At 36.7% G+C, this 15544-nt stretch overlaps 1 protein-coding gene across 2 annotated transcripts; it reads right to left on the reverse strand.

The window, feature by feature from the left end:
* Nucleotides 1-1850: 1850 nt before the first annotated feature.
* Nucleotides 1851-15210, reverse strand: LOC149034649 (uncharacterized). 2 transcript variants are annotated; one of them, XM_089193721.1, is made up of 12 exons: nucleotides 14809-15210; nucleotides 14123-14212; nucleotides 12225-12332; nucleotides 10748-10846; nucleotides 9267-9371; nucleotides 8653-8757; nucleotides 7771-7857; nucleotides 7172-7235; nucleotides 6750-6839; nucleotides 6260-6392; nucleotides 4974-5087; nucleotides 1851-4349 (listed from the first exon to the last, which is right to left on the reverse strand). In XM_089193721.1, the coding sequence occupies exons 1-12, from the start codon at nucleotides 14926-14928 to the stop codon at nucleotides 3332-3334; spliced, it is 2133 nt and encodes a 710-aa protein (XP_089049847.1). In that variant the 5' UTR covers nucleotides 14929-15210; the 3' UTR covers nucleotides 1851-3331. The 2 variants fall into 2 exon arrangements, with proteins under 2 accessions (XP_089049847.1, XP_089049848.1); XM_089193722.1 differs by having other exon boundaries at nucleotides 10748-10862; nucleotides 14809-15196.
* Between the last annotated feature and the right edge of the window lie 334 nt (nucleotides 15211-15544).

Here is a 15544-nt window from a genome sequence, read left to right on the forward strand (position 1 = left end):
ACTCGTTATGACAGTGACAAGGGTTTTAAAATGTTTGAAATGTTCTAGTTCGCTCCATTAAGATATAATTTGTTTCATTTCAAGACATCGCTGAAAGCGAGAAAGTATTTTCGACAACTGAGCGAAGTTTCCTCTTGGAATATGGAGTTTGCTCATGCAGGCCTTTGCTTCTTGAGCGTGCATGGCAATGCAATTATATTTTACAAATTGTTAATTCCACTAGCGGCCATGCAAATTTCTCGCGATTTTCTGAATAGATACGCCTAGCTGTGAGAATTTTATTCCATTCCCACTGCTTCTTCGGAATTCGTTATTATTTTTAAGATGTGTCGTCTTGGTCAGCCATTTCCCGTGGACTACTTTGTTGATTGAGGTGTATGTGAAAATTGTCTATTGTTTGGTGGAACGTTGACAACCATTCGAGCACCAGAAGAGCCCAAGGCGTCTAATTATTGTTTGCTTGGTCAACTGTCTTTAGGAAATTCTCCTCCTTTTCCGTTTTTAATTACTACTGTATTTGGCCACGAATATCTTCGTGGAGCCCAGTGAATCCAAAGTTTGTTTTTATCAATGTTATTTGTAGCCTTCTCATCTTTGATAAAAGCTGCTCGTCTCCGACGAGACGGCGTCTCAATGTGAATATACGGTACAATGAATTTCTTCTTTGGTTTCTTGACATCTGCATTTTCACTAGAGAATGTCCTCCCACACACAATAGTGTCGTTGCTTTGAAACGTCCGACTTGGAACTGAACCCATTGTTTGCTGAGGTTGAGAAGTTTAAATTGACAATTCGCCGACAAAAACGGTGAAGGCTTCCAATATTGTTGACAAAAACGTAATACCAAGTGATTATCATTCACGTAAAATTTTATGCATGTTTCTGGTTCGTGTCGGCGTTACTTTAGCAGCAATTTAGAGACAATCTTGGCAGTAAGTGACTGTTTTTTCACCCATAAATTAATTCCCCAATATAATGTGCTTATCTTTCATGAATTATGGAACAAATGACGTAAACAATGAAGTAAAAACTCTTTTAGCGGGGACGTTCTTGACAGAACGCATTAAACAGAACTTTATCACAATGCTTTAGAGTTTTACTTCAGCCCGTGCGCAGCGAAGGTTTCCTTATTCTTTGCGTCAGTCTTAAATTCTTTATGAGTTCCAGCTGAGTGAAACAGGTGTACTATTACAATAATGAAGTACCATTGTAAAACATTTCTTGGCCAGCATAAACCTTTCAACAAACACTGATTACAGTGCAAGTTCTTTCAACAAGCAAATCAAGTACTGAATACGGAAAAGATGACAAGAGGACCCACTGTTTTATTGATAAAATATGAGAGATAAAACAATTTGAAGCTCGGTAGATAAATAAAGAAAGATGTTTCACGAGCGTGGGACAAAGAAAAAATTCTGGGTCTCCATGAGGAATCGAACCTCAAACCTTCGCAATCGGATTCCGCGCTCCGATGTCCTGACACTGAGCCACAGACTCTACAGTGAGCGAGGTTTATTACGAAGTTTATATGATACGCGTCCTGTGTACTGCTAGGATCAGCAATGTCGATAGCGTCATGTTTGTAAATATGAGAGATGAATATGAGAGATGGCAAGTTTTGAGTTCGGTAAAGAAATAGAGCAACGAACTTCGTAATAGACCTCGCTCACCGTAGAGTCTCTGTGGCTCAGTGGTAGTGCATCAGAGCGCGGAATCCAAAGGTCTAAGGTACGGTTCCTCACGAAGACTCAAAATTTTTTCTTTGTCCTACGCTCGTGATGAGACGAAAAACATCTTTCTCTGTTTTATTTATGTAAGCCATTATCGACAAGTAACTAATTTAACAAATATTTCTAAAAAAGTTATTTTATTGTGTCTTCCCCAACACAGTTTTACAAAGATTAATAACACATCACGAAAGGACAAATTTAAGAGTAACCAATCAGAGGAATACACATAATGAATAGCGAATAAGTCATGTGTGTTTTCCGAGCTTGAAATCTTAGGCTCAAGACATTGTTTTGGTATCTTTCTTCTGATTGGTTACTCGTTTTTCCCGCACTTGGCGCCATGGGTTCATAACTTTGTTTTACAATGTTCCTTTTGATTGGCAATTGCAATCCCTTTCATCGGTTTAATAAATGATTTATCTAGCTCTGAGTTTAACTATTCAACAGGGTGCTTCCTAATTTCGACATTGGAAATGCACAAAGTCTAATATATCGTTTCAATTTAGAATTACTGAATCGAAATAAATATCAAGAACACCATCAAAACCAGCATCAGGTGAGGTCACCACTCACACTAAATGTTGGACAGCATATACTTTACTTCGACACTTACTCGCATCATGCTCTGAATAAACACCTTGCTTTCAAAGTCTCGCCTTTATCTTGGGATAAAACGATATAAATAACCCGGTAAGAAAACAGCAAAAAGGAGCAATAACTTGGCTGATAAGTGCACAATATTTGTTGAACAATTTGGCATCAAGTTTTGAAAAAAGATAGTATCATAGCCTTTCTGTCTGGTCTCTCTTCCATCTCAAACCTATTCTCGTATTGGAGGAGAAGTATGCTTAATAATTTTCTGAATCCCAACTAGAAACTTAGAGCATTAAATATAGGCTCTATAAATAACTATATCTGATAATCTAATTTCCTAACATAGCTTTCTTTATAGAAGAATATTGTAATTTTAAAATTTCATTGGTTGTGTTTTCCTTCAAAAACATATAGAAATCGTATGCTGATTAATTTCAAATTTTTTTCCTTTGCCAATGAATCCTATCTTCACAGAAGAAAAATAATACTACTACTTTTTCTACTGAAAAAAACTGTCACAATCTAAGAACGAATAAATCTACAAGAACCAAACTTTACGTCTCTGATCAGTGCTCATTTAACCCTTTCACTCCCTTGAGAGACCAAAATTGAATTTTTCCTTAACATTTCAATACAACTTCGAGCGGAAAGGTGACGAGAAGAAGGAAGAATATCAGATAAGGAAAACCGGTGGATTGAACACAGCATTCTCTTAACTAAAATGAGAAGAAAGATAAAAGTAGTCAGTGTTGCAAATTGGTGCTTAAATACGAGTGAGATTGTTTAAAGGTAATCTCCTAATTAGTTGCATTATTGCAGAAGCAGCATCGTGCGAATCGCATGTGCAGAAATGATCTTGAGCCTTCCATTCCCAAGATCTCATCGTCACTATTCTTCTTGATATTGTACTGAAAGTGTTAGGAGAAATTGTTTCTTAGTTACTCATGAGGGGTTGAAAAAAATTATCACTTCTTTATCACCTCTCTACATCCAAACGTTTTAAACATTCACATGCCTATACAGTTGCATACTCTATGACCTCCCTTGTCATCGTCAGGATTTTCATCTTGAACGCCATCAGGACGACAATCTAAATCCCCAAGGTCGATCGTTGCTGATGGGGAATTGTCCCTGGAATGACGCTCTGTTCTGTGAGGCACTTCGCCGATGGACGACTCGGCCCGGGCATTCTCTGATGAGTTATGATGACTTGTGATCCCACCTCCACGATTTCGAGGAGTCGTTTGTGGCAAAGGGAGTCCTCCCCTCAAAGTGACCCTGTGAAGTGTGTTACCTTCAGCTAACTTTCCATCTTGAAAGGCCCTCTCTCCAGACTGTGCCTCTAAATTCTGTGAAAAATCCCCATGGACCTGACCAGTTAAAGCTCCGCTACCTTTTTCTCTGGGGGCTTCCTCTTGAACCGGTTGAGCCAATGATGGATGATTTTTCCCTAAGGAAGAATCTTCTTGAACTGGATGCTGTGAAGTTCCGCTACCTTCGTCCTTTGCAGCATCCTCTTGCACCGGTTGACCTTTCCCTAGGGGACAATCTTCTTGGACCGGAAGGGGTAAAGTGCCGCTATCCTTATCACTTCGGGATTCCTCTTGCACTGGTTGAGCCAGCGATTGTTCATTTTTCTTTGGGAGAGGAACTTCTTGAACTGAAATGAGTGAAGCTCCCTTTGTTTTATCGCTAGGGGATTCCTCTTGGATCGGATGAGGCAATGACTTCTGATCTTTCCTTGGGGACAACTCCTCTTGTATCGGATGGAATAAACCGCCGCTTCTTTTCTCCGAAGGGAATTCTTCTTGTAATGGTTGAGCCAGCGATTTATCATCTGGCCTTGGGGGAGGCTCCTCTGCAAACCAACGCAATAAAGCTCCGCGATTTTCTTCCCTGGGAGGTTCTTCCAAAGGAGGGAACGATGCCTCAGGAGGTCCATGGGAATTCTCTACTGGTGCCCCTGTTTCGGGGGGACATCCTCCATGAGGATCTCTATTCTCCTGATCTCCTGGGCTCGGAGTACTAGGAGAAATGTAAAGATTAGTCGTTTGATTTTGGCTGTATACAATGACTCAATGGTATAGGGAGGTACAACATACTTAAATGATTTTGTAAGAAAAACTAAATAAAATGCTACATGCACCAACCGACTTCTAAGGAAGGTTTCTATTTTCCTCAAACAAGGCAGTTATTAGAAATAACAGACACAGTTCTTTCAGCTCCAATAGAACTGATAAATGAAAAACCTTCCTGAATTGCAATGACAAATGTTCCAACTCTGAGGAGCATGAGTTACGTCAATATAATGTCATCATTATGTCACACTCTGCTTACGTGTAATGACGAAAGTCATCTTAACAGCGAACAACGAGTAAATGCTAAAGGCAATCATGAGTGGGTTTTAACCTCAGTGCAAAAAAGTTGTCCAATACCGCCAGTTTACACTGATTCGTCCATGATTGTGGACGGCAACTCAAGAAGGAAGAATATCTCCGTTTGTTGAAATCTTTCCGTTGTTTCAGCGCCACGACAAAAAGGATAAAAGGAAAATGCGAATGTTTGTCTCGTTGAGTTTTTGTGAGCAACGCTGACGGATTTCAAGCTAGCTCAAGTGATTTTTATTAGAAGTCAACCAACATACTTTACCTTGATGGCGCGGTGTTCACATTCATCACGCCATTATCACCAATAACTGCATGAGCCTCATCACGCACTACAACATTAATCTGACTTTCACCAGAGTGCTGCTGAGGAGACGCACTGAGATAAAAAAGAAAATGAATAATAATAATAATGATGATGATGATGATAATAATAATGATGATGATGATAATAATGAGGATGATTATGATAATAATAAGGATGATGATGATGATGATGATGATGATGATGATAATAAAAAATAGCAACAAAACAAAACAACCAAAAAATCGACACAGCTTATGCTAAGCAAGATATTTATCATTTATCAACAGGATGATGTTGATTGATTTATTATGGTAATTGAACTGAGTGGAGTGCAATTTGGGCTGAAATCATGCGTGATTTCAAAATCGATGGAGCGCGCAGCGCGAGTTCGATTTGAAATCACAAGCATGATTTCCAACCAAAATTGCTCGACACGAGGTTCAATTACCACTTTATTACATCTATTTTGAAATTGCCCAAATATAGGACTTGGTCACTTCAAATATTTTATTGATGCAGCACTGAGCCGGTTTGAGTGGCAAAATTTGCCATACGATACTCTTTGTCTATCATTTTCCTACAATTTGATTGGTTACTTTAAACAAGCCTTGAAATCTGATTAGTTATTTTGTTTTTAGTGTGGCCTGCTCATTGGCTGGGAAAAAGATGTGATTTAAAGCAAAAAATGGTGGGATTCGTGAATAAATCGCACCAATCAGAGCCAATCAGATTACAGGGACCACCAGTGATTTCAAAACGGGTGTAATAAAGCTTCACATTCTCGAGACAAACCCTCAAATACATGTAAGATCACCAGTTAGGAGAATTAGATCTCTGACCATGGCAGTGGAAAGCCAAAGCAAACGTGAGCCTTTTCGTCCTCTCCGGAAGAATTTTTCATGTAACACAAGTGCAAATAACAAATAGCGCGCGCGCTGCCAAAATTTCGTCCGTTTTGACTTTCTGTGATGCGTTGTTCATGTAAATTATTGACAAGTAACAATATGATTTCGAGTGCAATTTAGTGTAAATAAGTACTTGTAAATTTTTCAAAGACCACAAATTGCATGATCCTGTCGAAATCATGTTGTTACCTATACAAAAATCCCTTAAATAGGGAAGATGAAGGAAAGAGGTGTATCCGTAAGTATTAGGAAATGTGGGGTGAAGGGGTGGGTGGGGGTGGTGGTGGTGTTAACTTGCAGCATACAAGCCTCCCGAAGAAGAAACAACACTACACTTACTTTGATCCACTGTTAGGTTGTGTGATGTTTACTTGATCTTTTAAGTCTATGTTGGCCGTCGCCCCATCTTTGACAGTCACGTTTCGAATATTCACAGCTCCAGTGAATTGAATCACTTGCGTAGCGGGAGTGCCTGAAACATTAATTATAATTTTAGTGATACTCCACGCACAGGGATTACAGAGCCAAACTGAAAAATCAATTGCAATGACATATGCAACAAAGTTAACCGGTAAATATAACAACAAACTTAAAGGAACTATCTCCACAGATGAATTAACGTTTCTAAAGTAAATCACCACCAAAGAAAAACTGACGAGAAGTTGTTAAAATCTTTTCAAAAGTAACGCAACTGTTACAAAACTACAGATGAGCCAGTTAACATACAGAAAATTTATTTTGAGTCACTTGACTCGCGAATCTTTAATGCTTTCGATGCTGCATCAATTCAAAATATATCATGAATACGAAATGCAATGAAAAAACTCACTGCCATTTGATGAGAGTGGTGGAATTACTCCTTGTAATCCTTGGATTGCATCTGCGAAAACCCCTTGATGAGCTGCATTATGAGGAGTTACTTATGAAAATAAAAAAAAAATGAAAGAAAGTTAATCTGTGTATTGAAGCTGAAGAATATTATTTTCATTCATTCCTCCAGTGCAAAAATATTTGAGGAGGAGGTTACTCTTCCTGCTTCCCCTACCCCCTTTAGTAGGGGTGCTCTCAAAATTCTTATCCTATTACTGAGAATTTTCTTAATCCTGTTTTCAAACCAGAGGCATGTTTCTCAAAAGTCCAGATAATGCTCTTGAAAAGCTTCTTTTTCTGTTCTTTATGATTACGTTGTTCATGAACTTGGTCCACACATTTATTGAAAAATGTTATTATGAAATATTATGAATGACTTACTGCTATCAGATTCTACAGAGCCACCCTTTCCTAGCCGTGCTTTTGTCTTGTGCCTTCCCAGAAACTAAAATAAATTGGAGAGAATAAGTCAATGATAATAAGGGTAGAAAATAAAATGAAAATTTTTCATATACACTGTAAGCTGCTTGTAGAGTGTTGTTTTTCTGACGTATGTCACTTTGTTTTGAGGAAATGAAATGTGACTCTAGGATTGGTCAGATCAAGTCAAGTTCTTAACCTTACACTACCATGAGGCTTATTTCAATATTGTGCATAATTACTGGATCAAGCTTAGGCTGTTTGAGAAATGAGGCCTTCCCCAAACACATCCCACACCTCTACACTAGATGTAGGTGGCTTCTCAGTTAGTAGGGCAAGGTATGATGGGTAGGTAGAGGGTGAAAAAAGTCCTTTCCCCTTTGCTCTCACCATCAACTCTTCCCCATTCCACTTTCACATTTTTTATGCTCTGACAAAGACAGGAGGACTCAGCCCCAGATCTAAAAGAGCGGCAAAGATTTTCCCTATAACAACTAGTCCTAGGTCAGCTTTAGAGGATATTAAAGACATTAGTTTTAGCAGTAATCAAACAAACTGACCTCATTAGCTTTTTTAGGATCCTTTAGAAACTCTATAATATTTTCTTTAGGGTCATCATTTGCTATGTCCAATGGCGTGCGCCCTTGCTGTGAAAAAAATAAGAATGGGAAAAACAGGCTGATCAGTCACTTATGAAAAAGATTCTGGGAAAAAACCATAAGCTGCATAAATGTTCTTTAAAATGACTTTTTCATAGCTGTATCATCATTAATACTGACTTCTAAAGCTCTGTGGAATGATCACATTGGTTGTGCATTCATTTTTATTGTGCACAATTAAACTGAAAGCTCAAAGATGAACCCCTAATGCTCCCCTCCCCTCAAAAACCATCCTAAATTGAGGAGAAAAAGTCGATGCATACGTGCCACACAAGCCACAGACTTAGACATGTACAACAGCCTTGAAAAAAACTATTTTTGTAAACATCATGCTCTTGATTTTAACACAATTCTTCATGGAATCTCTGCAGTGGGTTAAATTATACCCCTGAGAGGAGAGGGCCCCATTCAGAGTAAAGTTTCCTGTCTGGAAATACAACACAGAGATCCAGAAAGGACTAAGCCTTATAGACTCTTAATCTGGAGAACTATGCACCAACCACTGGCAGCAACAATGCCTGTCCTCTCCAACCACTTTCAAGATCTCTAAATCAATTCTTATTTATGTCTGCCAGACATTTCTTACTATTTCAGCTCTGGTAATTAGGTGACATTATATCAAACAATAATTATCTGCCAGTTAATGTTTTTTTTTTAGCTCATGACCTGATTCTGCATGATCATGTATTGATATTGTAAAAGGAACTTCTTTGTAAGTTAGGAAAATTCATTATATGCGTATTAACCAGTAATTTTATGAAACATGGATCCTTGTTTCCATACCTCATTTTTTGAATGAACACAGACACTTGCACCTTGGTTTAACAAAAGCGCAACACATCTCTCATTTTTACTTTCAACAGCAAAGTGCAGAGCTGTCATTTTTTCCTACAAGAGAATTTTGATTTAACAGTGATTGTTAGGGGCTACTGATGTGTACTTACAATAAGTCTATTAATCTAACTTTTTGAATAATTGAATTGAAATAGACACATTCAATTGTTCAACTGAAAATGTTTGTGGACACAGATCCAGAAAAACATAAAAATTATTTGAGGGGTGATTTTGAGATCCCACCTTACCTTTGGAGAAATAATCCTTGTTAAAAGCTCTTTGTGCTCTCCTTACATATGAAAAATTGCCCCAAAAAGTCTCACAAAATCACATTTTGATGATTTTGAGAGAAAATCCACTATTTATTAATAATTATATAATGACTATGTTCAGTAAGGTTCATTGAAGGCTGAAAGGTTGTTTGATAATGCTTAAACTTTGTTAAAACCAAAGGAAAATTCCATTGTCCACCAATAGAACTTATAAAAAATTTGCCCTGAATTTGGATTAGCTTACAGCTTGTACATGCATGTCCAAAGGTAGTTGAAAGTTGGTAAATTTACCTTTGTCTGTTTCCCAATGGTTCCATCTTCTACTTCTTTAAGCAACAATTCTAACGTTTGATCATGGCTTTTTTTAGCAGCAACATGGAGAGGGGTGCTGTCTCCCTAAAATGCAAAATAATTCAGATTAATAGTCCATTAATTTGATAGAGTAAAAATGCCTCTATTGAAATTTTTGTCTTCAAAATTTCATTACTTTTGGGATTTCCTCATGTGCTCTCTAAATTTACCAACAAATTTCACATGGTGCTTTCATCACTGCTGTTCCTGGCAGCGCGCAAGAGACAAGTCACATATAACCTGGCTATGGTGTAACTTGCTGTCCCAGGTCTCTGGAACTTAGTGATAGAGCACTGGAGCACACATCTGGTGGATTTTAATATTTTTCTTTGTTCATCTTGCGATAAAACAAATAACATATTTCGGTGATTACAGTTGTTATGCTCTAAAGTCTACTTTGCCATCATGCAGGGTAAATCTGTAATTCGGGATGACCAACAAAAAGTTGAAGGTTATCGATAATCTTTCCTCAGTAAGAGCAATGTGTTAAAATTTTTATCAAGTGTAATTTTTTTCAATCAATCTTGACTTTTAACATGCAAATTTTTATTTCAATTTTGCAGGATTACTTGCTATATGTGTTTGATGCCTTCAGCATTTATAAAAAACTTGATAAAGGGAATTATAATAAAGTTTTTGTTGTTGTTGTTGTTGTTGATTTGATCATTATTGATGCAGAAAAACAACAAGAGATCAATTCTTATTTTTGTTTGCTATCCACTTCTTAACCCTTTAACTCCCAGAAGTGATTAACATAAAACTTCTCCCTACAATATCCATACATTCTTCAGCAAACAGGTAATGAGAATATTCAAACTCATCAGGTAGAAGCTGCTATCTTGATCTAGCACCAAGTTCCCATAACTAATTTACAAGGAAATGTGTAGCAGCTACAGGGGAGAATTAACAATCAGATCTTGGGAGTTAAAGGGTTAAGACTGTCTCAGAAAATATGCTGAGTAACGTCTTGAGCTATATTATAGAGTTGATTTTTATGTGTCAGTGTACTGATTGAGGAGAAATTATCCATTGCTCCTTGGATTTTAATTTCTTATTAACAGAGCATGAAGGCTGTACTGGGGAAAAAAAGCCCAAGGTCTTGGCAACACAGACCAAGTGCAGCATTGTCCACACAAAAATGAGTGAGAGCAAATATTTCCCAGTGTGGCTCAAGAAAGTGATGAGTGATGCTAGTAGGTATTTTATTACATGGCACTTTTACCAAACTATTTTATTTAATTTTAATTTGCCAGCTTTTGAGAACAAAAATACACAGCTTATAAGCACTTCCATGGAAATGGTCTGTGTGGCAAAATATGAACCAAGTAAGAACCAATCAGGTAGCTCGGATTTACCTCAGGACTACCTTTCAATACAATAAAAAAGGTTATCACATAATGAATACACAAGCTTACAATTACCTTATCCGCCTTATTCACATCAGCTTTCATTGAAATCAGCTTTTTAACAATGTTAATGTGACCCTTCTCTGCTGCGAGTTTCAGTGGAGTATTCTCATTCTGAAAACAAGTGAACCTATAAACACTTAATAACCTTTTACATCCTAACATCAGAAAGCCTATTCTCCCTACCATTTGTTTCACATTTTATCCTGGTCAGTACAAACGAGGAGAATTTGTTTAACCACCCTGAATTTTATCATTGGGGATCATTTATTTCATTCTCATGACCTGCCACTCTTTGGGATGAAAGGATTATTAACCTCAATTAACTTGCATCTTGGGACCTTTATTGTAATTAGTGACTAGCTTGCAGTTACTGTAGGATATAATTTTAAATATACATGTAATTCGCTTGGCTAGTAGCTACAAACTTAATCACAACTTATAATCTCATGTTTCACCAGTGTTAATCATCAGTTTATTATGTCCAAATGTGCATGCAGTGATGAAAATGGCAGAGTAGACAAGATTATTCATAGATTTGACGATTTTGACAAATTTTAGTCAAATTTGTTGAAGTGAAATCAGCTTAGAGCACTGCACTGGTATCACAGAGGTCATGGGTTCAAATCCTGCATAGGTCTGAATTTTTTTTCAAGCCTTATTTCAACTACAAGTTCAGTAGTGTAAATAACTGCAAGGATTAATTCTATATTTGCATCTATCAGTTTTTGCCATTTTTTGTTACATAACGCATTTCTCTACATGCAATAAAATCAATGTGAGGTTGAAGTATACATGAAACATCCTAAAAATAAACATGATGGTACCCTATAGGCAGATTACTTTTGGGGTTTTTGCTGAATTTTTCTGTTCTGCCTTTTAGCTCTGTCAGGAAGTTTGGTAGCAGTAAGCATCAAAGCATTTATTATTGATTGGTGAAGTCATGTATCATGAGGTATTTGCATGCATCAAACCCTGGGTAATGTTAAGTTGACTTTGATTCACAAAACCTGATACTCTACAATATGTAATTCAGGTAAAACAAAGTTATAAATTATTGTTTGCTGCAGTTTAAAATGAATTGAGCCCAAAATTAATGCTAGGTAATTAAATTTGTATTTTGCATATTAACTGCTAATAAATTAATGTACAAAGACATTGATTAACTTGGTTTGAAATCATTTCAGTCCAAATTCCTTCTAACCCAAAATATTTTAACCCTTTAACTCCCAGATCAAATTTCTAATTCTCCTTAATGTCAACCATACAATTCTTATAATGTTAGTTCAGAGAATTAAGTATTGGATCAACTAATTATCCTCAAATTGATATTTTTCTTTATTCTCATCACTTGTTTGGTTGATATTGTATTGATATTGTGAGGAGAAATTCTCTTTTGGTCACTCATGGGAGTTAAAGGGTTAATTGCAGCTGTACAATCAACCAATTCAACATAAATTTTATAGCATTTGTTCTACTCTTGATCTCTCACCTCCTCCAAGGCATTGACTTTTACACCTTCACAGTTGAGAATTAGCTGCGCTATATTGAAGTTTTCCTTTCTATTTGATGCAGCAACATGAAGAGCTGTACAACCAAACTAAATAAGAGAATTAAAAAGAATACAGAACAGTTGAATAATGCTACGAATTCTTCTATCATACTCAGTGCTTCAGCAGTGAGCTTAATTTTTTTTTTTGGCAAGAAAAGTCAACTTAATTGATGAGTGAAAATAAAAGGATCAATGACCCCTGAATAAAAAATTTTGAACTACATTGGCGCTTAGGCTCAAGATGAAAAAAAGGGCTGGAATCTCTATGAAAACAACGACGGGCATAATTTTCAATAAAATTTTCAGTTATTGACATTGTCCTTTCTGAAGGTATGTCAATTTTTGTTCTCAACTGTGAGAAATGCCATCACCAGCGTCACTAAATATGCAACTTTTGGTTTTTCTTTTCGTATTTTGGTTTTTTTCCCCTTCTGGGAAAGTTTGAACGTCACTGCCTGTAAGTGATAGGGATTTTTCAGTGTTTTAGTAACCATGTTCTGAGAAAAATTCTGTTAAACAACCATGAATTGAGAAGAGTGGAGGCTCTGCTGTTTTTGATCAACCTGACCTAGTCATGTGAAAGGCGAGTGATGTGTCAGCAGCTGATTGGCTATATCAAACACTTGAAAAAATACCATTTTTTTTCAAGTGCGTTTGATATTGTCAATCAGCTGCTGACACACATGAAAAAAAGCCATATTTTTTCATGTGTGTTGTTATGGCTTTTCTCAGGGCTGGAAATCTTTGTATAACACTATATGTTATAAGAAAAATAGAAGATACTACATGGCCATGCAGAGATACCAAATTTATCTCAAATTTGTTGAAAAATATTTCATAAATGAGCGAAACAAAGAGGTGAAATATCTTTCAAAACAAGGGAAAATTTGTATCTGTAAAATTCACCGATGAAATACTAATAAAATCATTTCAAAGGTGCAATTTTCATAAGTTACCAGAGCAACAGTGACCTTTTCACCTGTAAAGATAACAAATTTTCATTCAAAAGCTTACTTGCTATTTCATTGGACATGTCTATGTGATAATTATATGATATCTTTTTAATACACTAATGGGTCATGCATTGATCAAATTGAAGCTTCAACATATCACCCCCTGTCCCCTGCCAGCCCCCCAAGCATTTGAACTTTAAAAGATTGATTCATTTAAATTCCTCCCTCCCTCCCTGGGCAAAACTGTATTTATAATAAATGCACTACCCAAGTGCCAGAATTTATGGTAAATTTTATTAGAAAAGGCAAGATCAGTGACCATGAATTTCTACTTATTGACCTGCAATTGATTTGAATATCCAAGCTTCAAGAAAACCTAGACCTTGCAAAAGTGAACTATTCACATTTAAAAACTTCCATTTAAAAACATAAAACCCATGAATTCTGCTGGATAGATTTAACAATTCCGATCCAAATTCTCCATCCCAGCTAGGCAATGTTCAAATTCCCCACCCCCTGGACAAAGACAACAGTCAAATACTCATAGGGCTGTCTGGGACCAGAAAGCGGAAGGGGGGGGGGGGAGTGGGGGAGGAAGATCAGGTGCTGATGCTTCACATTGATTAGCCCATTACTCCAATACTGGATCTATATTGCTAAGCAAGGTTAGGGGATTCGTTAATACTTGAGAATATCCAAGTTTCTGTGGTATGAGGTCACAGAAGCTGGCTAATGATGTAACATGTATTGAATTGTTTTTTCTCCAACAAAAGAAAATTGCCCAAAGAGGACACAAACCCAGAGGTAAGCCAACCATGAGAACATTGCTTTTCTGACAAAGTTTAACTTAAATTATAGCACATATGAATAACTTTCTTATCTTACATCATCTGTAGCATGTATATCTGCTCCTTTCTCCAACAAATACTCTACTATCTCCTCATGGCCTTTTTCTACTGCTATGTGCAAAGCTGTCTGTCAAAATAATAATAATAATAATAATAATAATAATAATAATAAAAAAATATATATATATATATAACACACAAATTTGTAAAATCCCATTGTTAAATATAGGAAATTAGTATATACCACACAGGTAAATAGTACTGCTTTATATGTGTGATCTGATTAGTTAGTTTGAAAGTGATTAGCAAGTACTATCCACTTCTGAGAAGCCAAAGGCACAAAATTGCATGACAACAACCTCAGTGTTGGTGAAAGTGGTGAATATAGTATTTACCTCACCACTTCATGGCTTGGTAAATATCCACCATTATTTGGTGAATAATTAAAAAAAATTATTCAGTTTTATTGATTAGGCAGAGAATCTGAGCATCCAGTCGATCACAAAGTAAATTCACCAATCAATCTTTATCGCCCATTAACCCTAATTTACCTCCCAAGATCTGTTTGCCAATTCTCGCCTCTAGCTGCGACACACTTCCTTGTAATTTTAAGTCACAGAAAGTTCGTAAAAGACTGCGAAATTCCTTGGAGTTCCCATGTTTTAAAATAGAATATCACACACGAAAAAGCGATTTTAAGTGATATTTTTGATAGAGTCCCACCTTGTTTAGTCTTAACTTTTTATTCACCAATTCTTCTGGGTTGGAACTTTGTTCCAAAAGTTTCCGGAGTTCCGCTATATTCCCTTCTTCCACACATTTCTTCAGCCTCATCTTCATCATCACCGGAATGCTCACACAAAATAACTGTATTCGAACGTAGACCAAGTAATCACTGTACGTTTTTCCGACTTTTCAGATTTTCTGGATTTACAAAGCACATATACGCTCAATTATGAGATCTGATGCCCAACGATCCTTTAGCTAAGCCTTCTAAGTGGTGATTTGTTATTCAGAGGCAGTAACAACCTTGAAAATCGTCCCAGCGACAGTAGTAATGGCTAGACAGCATAATTCCACGGTACTGTAAAGCAACCATGTTGTATTCCTCGGACCGATAAACCTGGTAACTTGTGCCCAGTCTTTCAACGATACTAATACTGATATCATCGATGAGAAATAGCTTCGACTTCTTGCAAATTTGATGTCTTTTCCCGTAGAATCTTAAATTTCAAAAACGCAAGCCTCTTAGACAGAGAGAGAGAGAGAGAGGAGTTTTAGCGTAAAAAAATGATGCAAGTTTAGAGTAAATATTGCGTCAAACAGGGATAAAAATATTCGAAAGGGGAGGTTTTTCGCCTGTTTGAAATCCCGGATTTTCATAGTAAATAAATGCACTGCACGAGGTGGATTGTGGAATAGTAATCATGGATAAAGCAGCAAAAATAGATTTCACATC

This window comes from Pocillopora damicornis, chromosome 14, assembly GCF_964200805.1.
Source record: "Pocillopora damicornis chromosome 14, jaPocDami1.2, whole genome shotgun sequence".
Classification (NCBI taxonomy): domain Eukaryota; kingdom Metazoa; phylum Cnidaria; class Anthozoa; order Scleractinia; family Pocilloporidae; genus Pocillopora; species Pocillopora damicornis.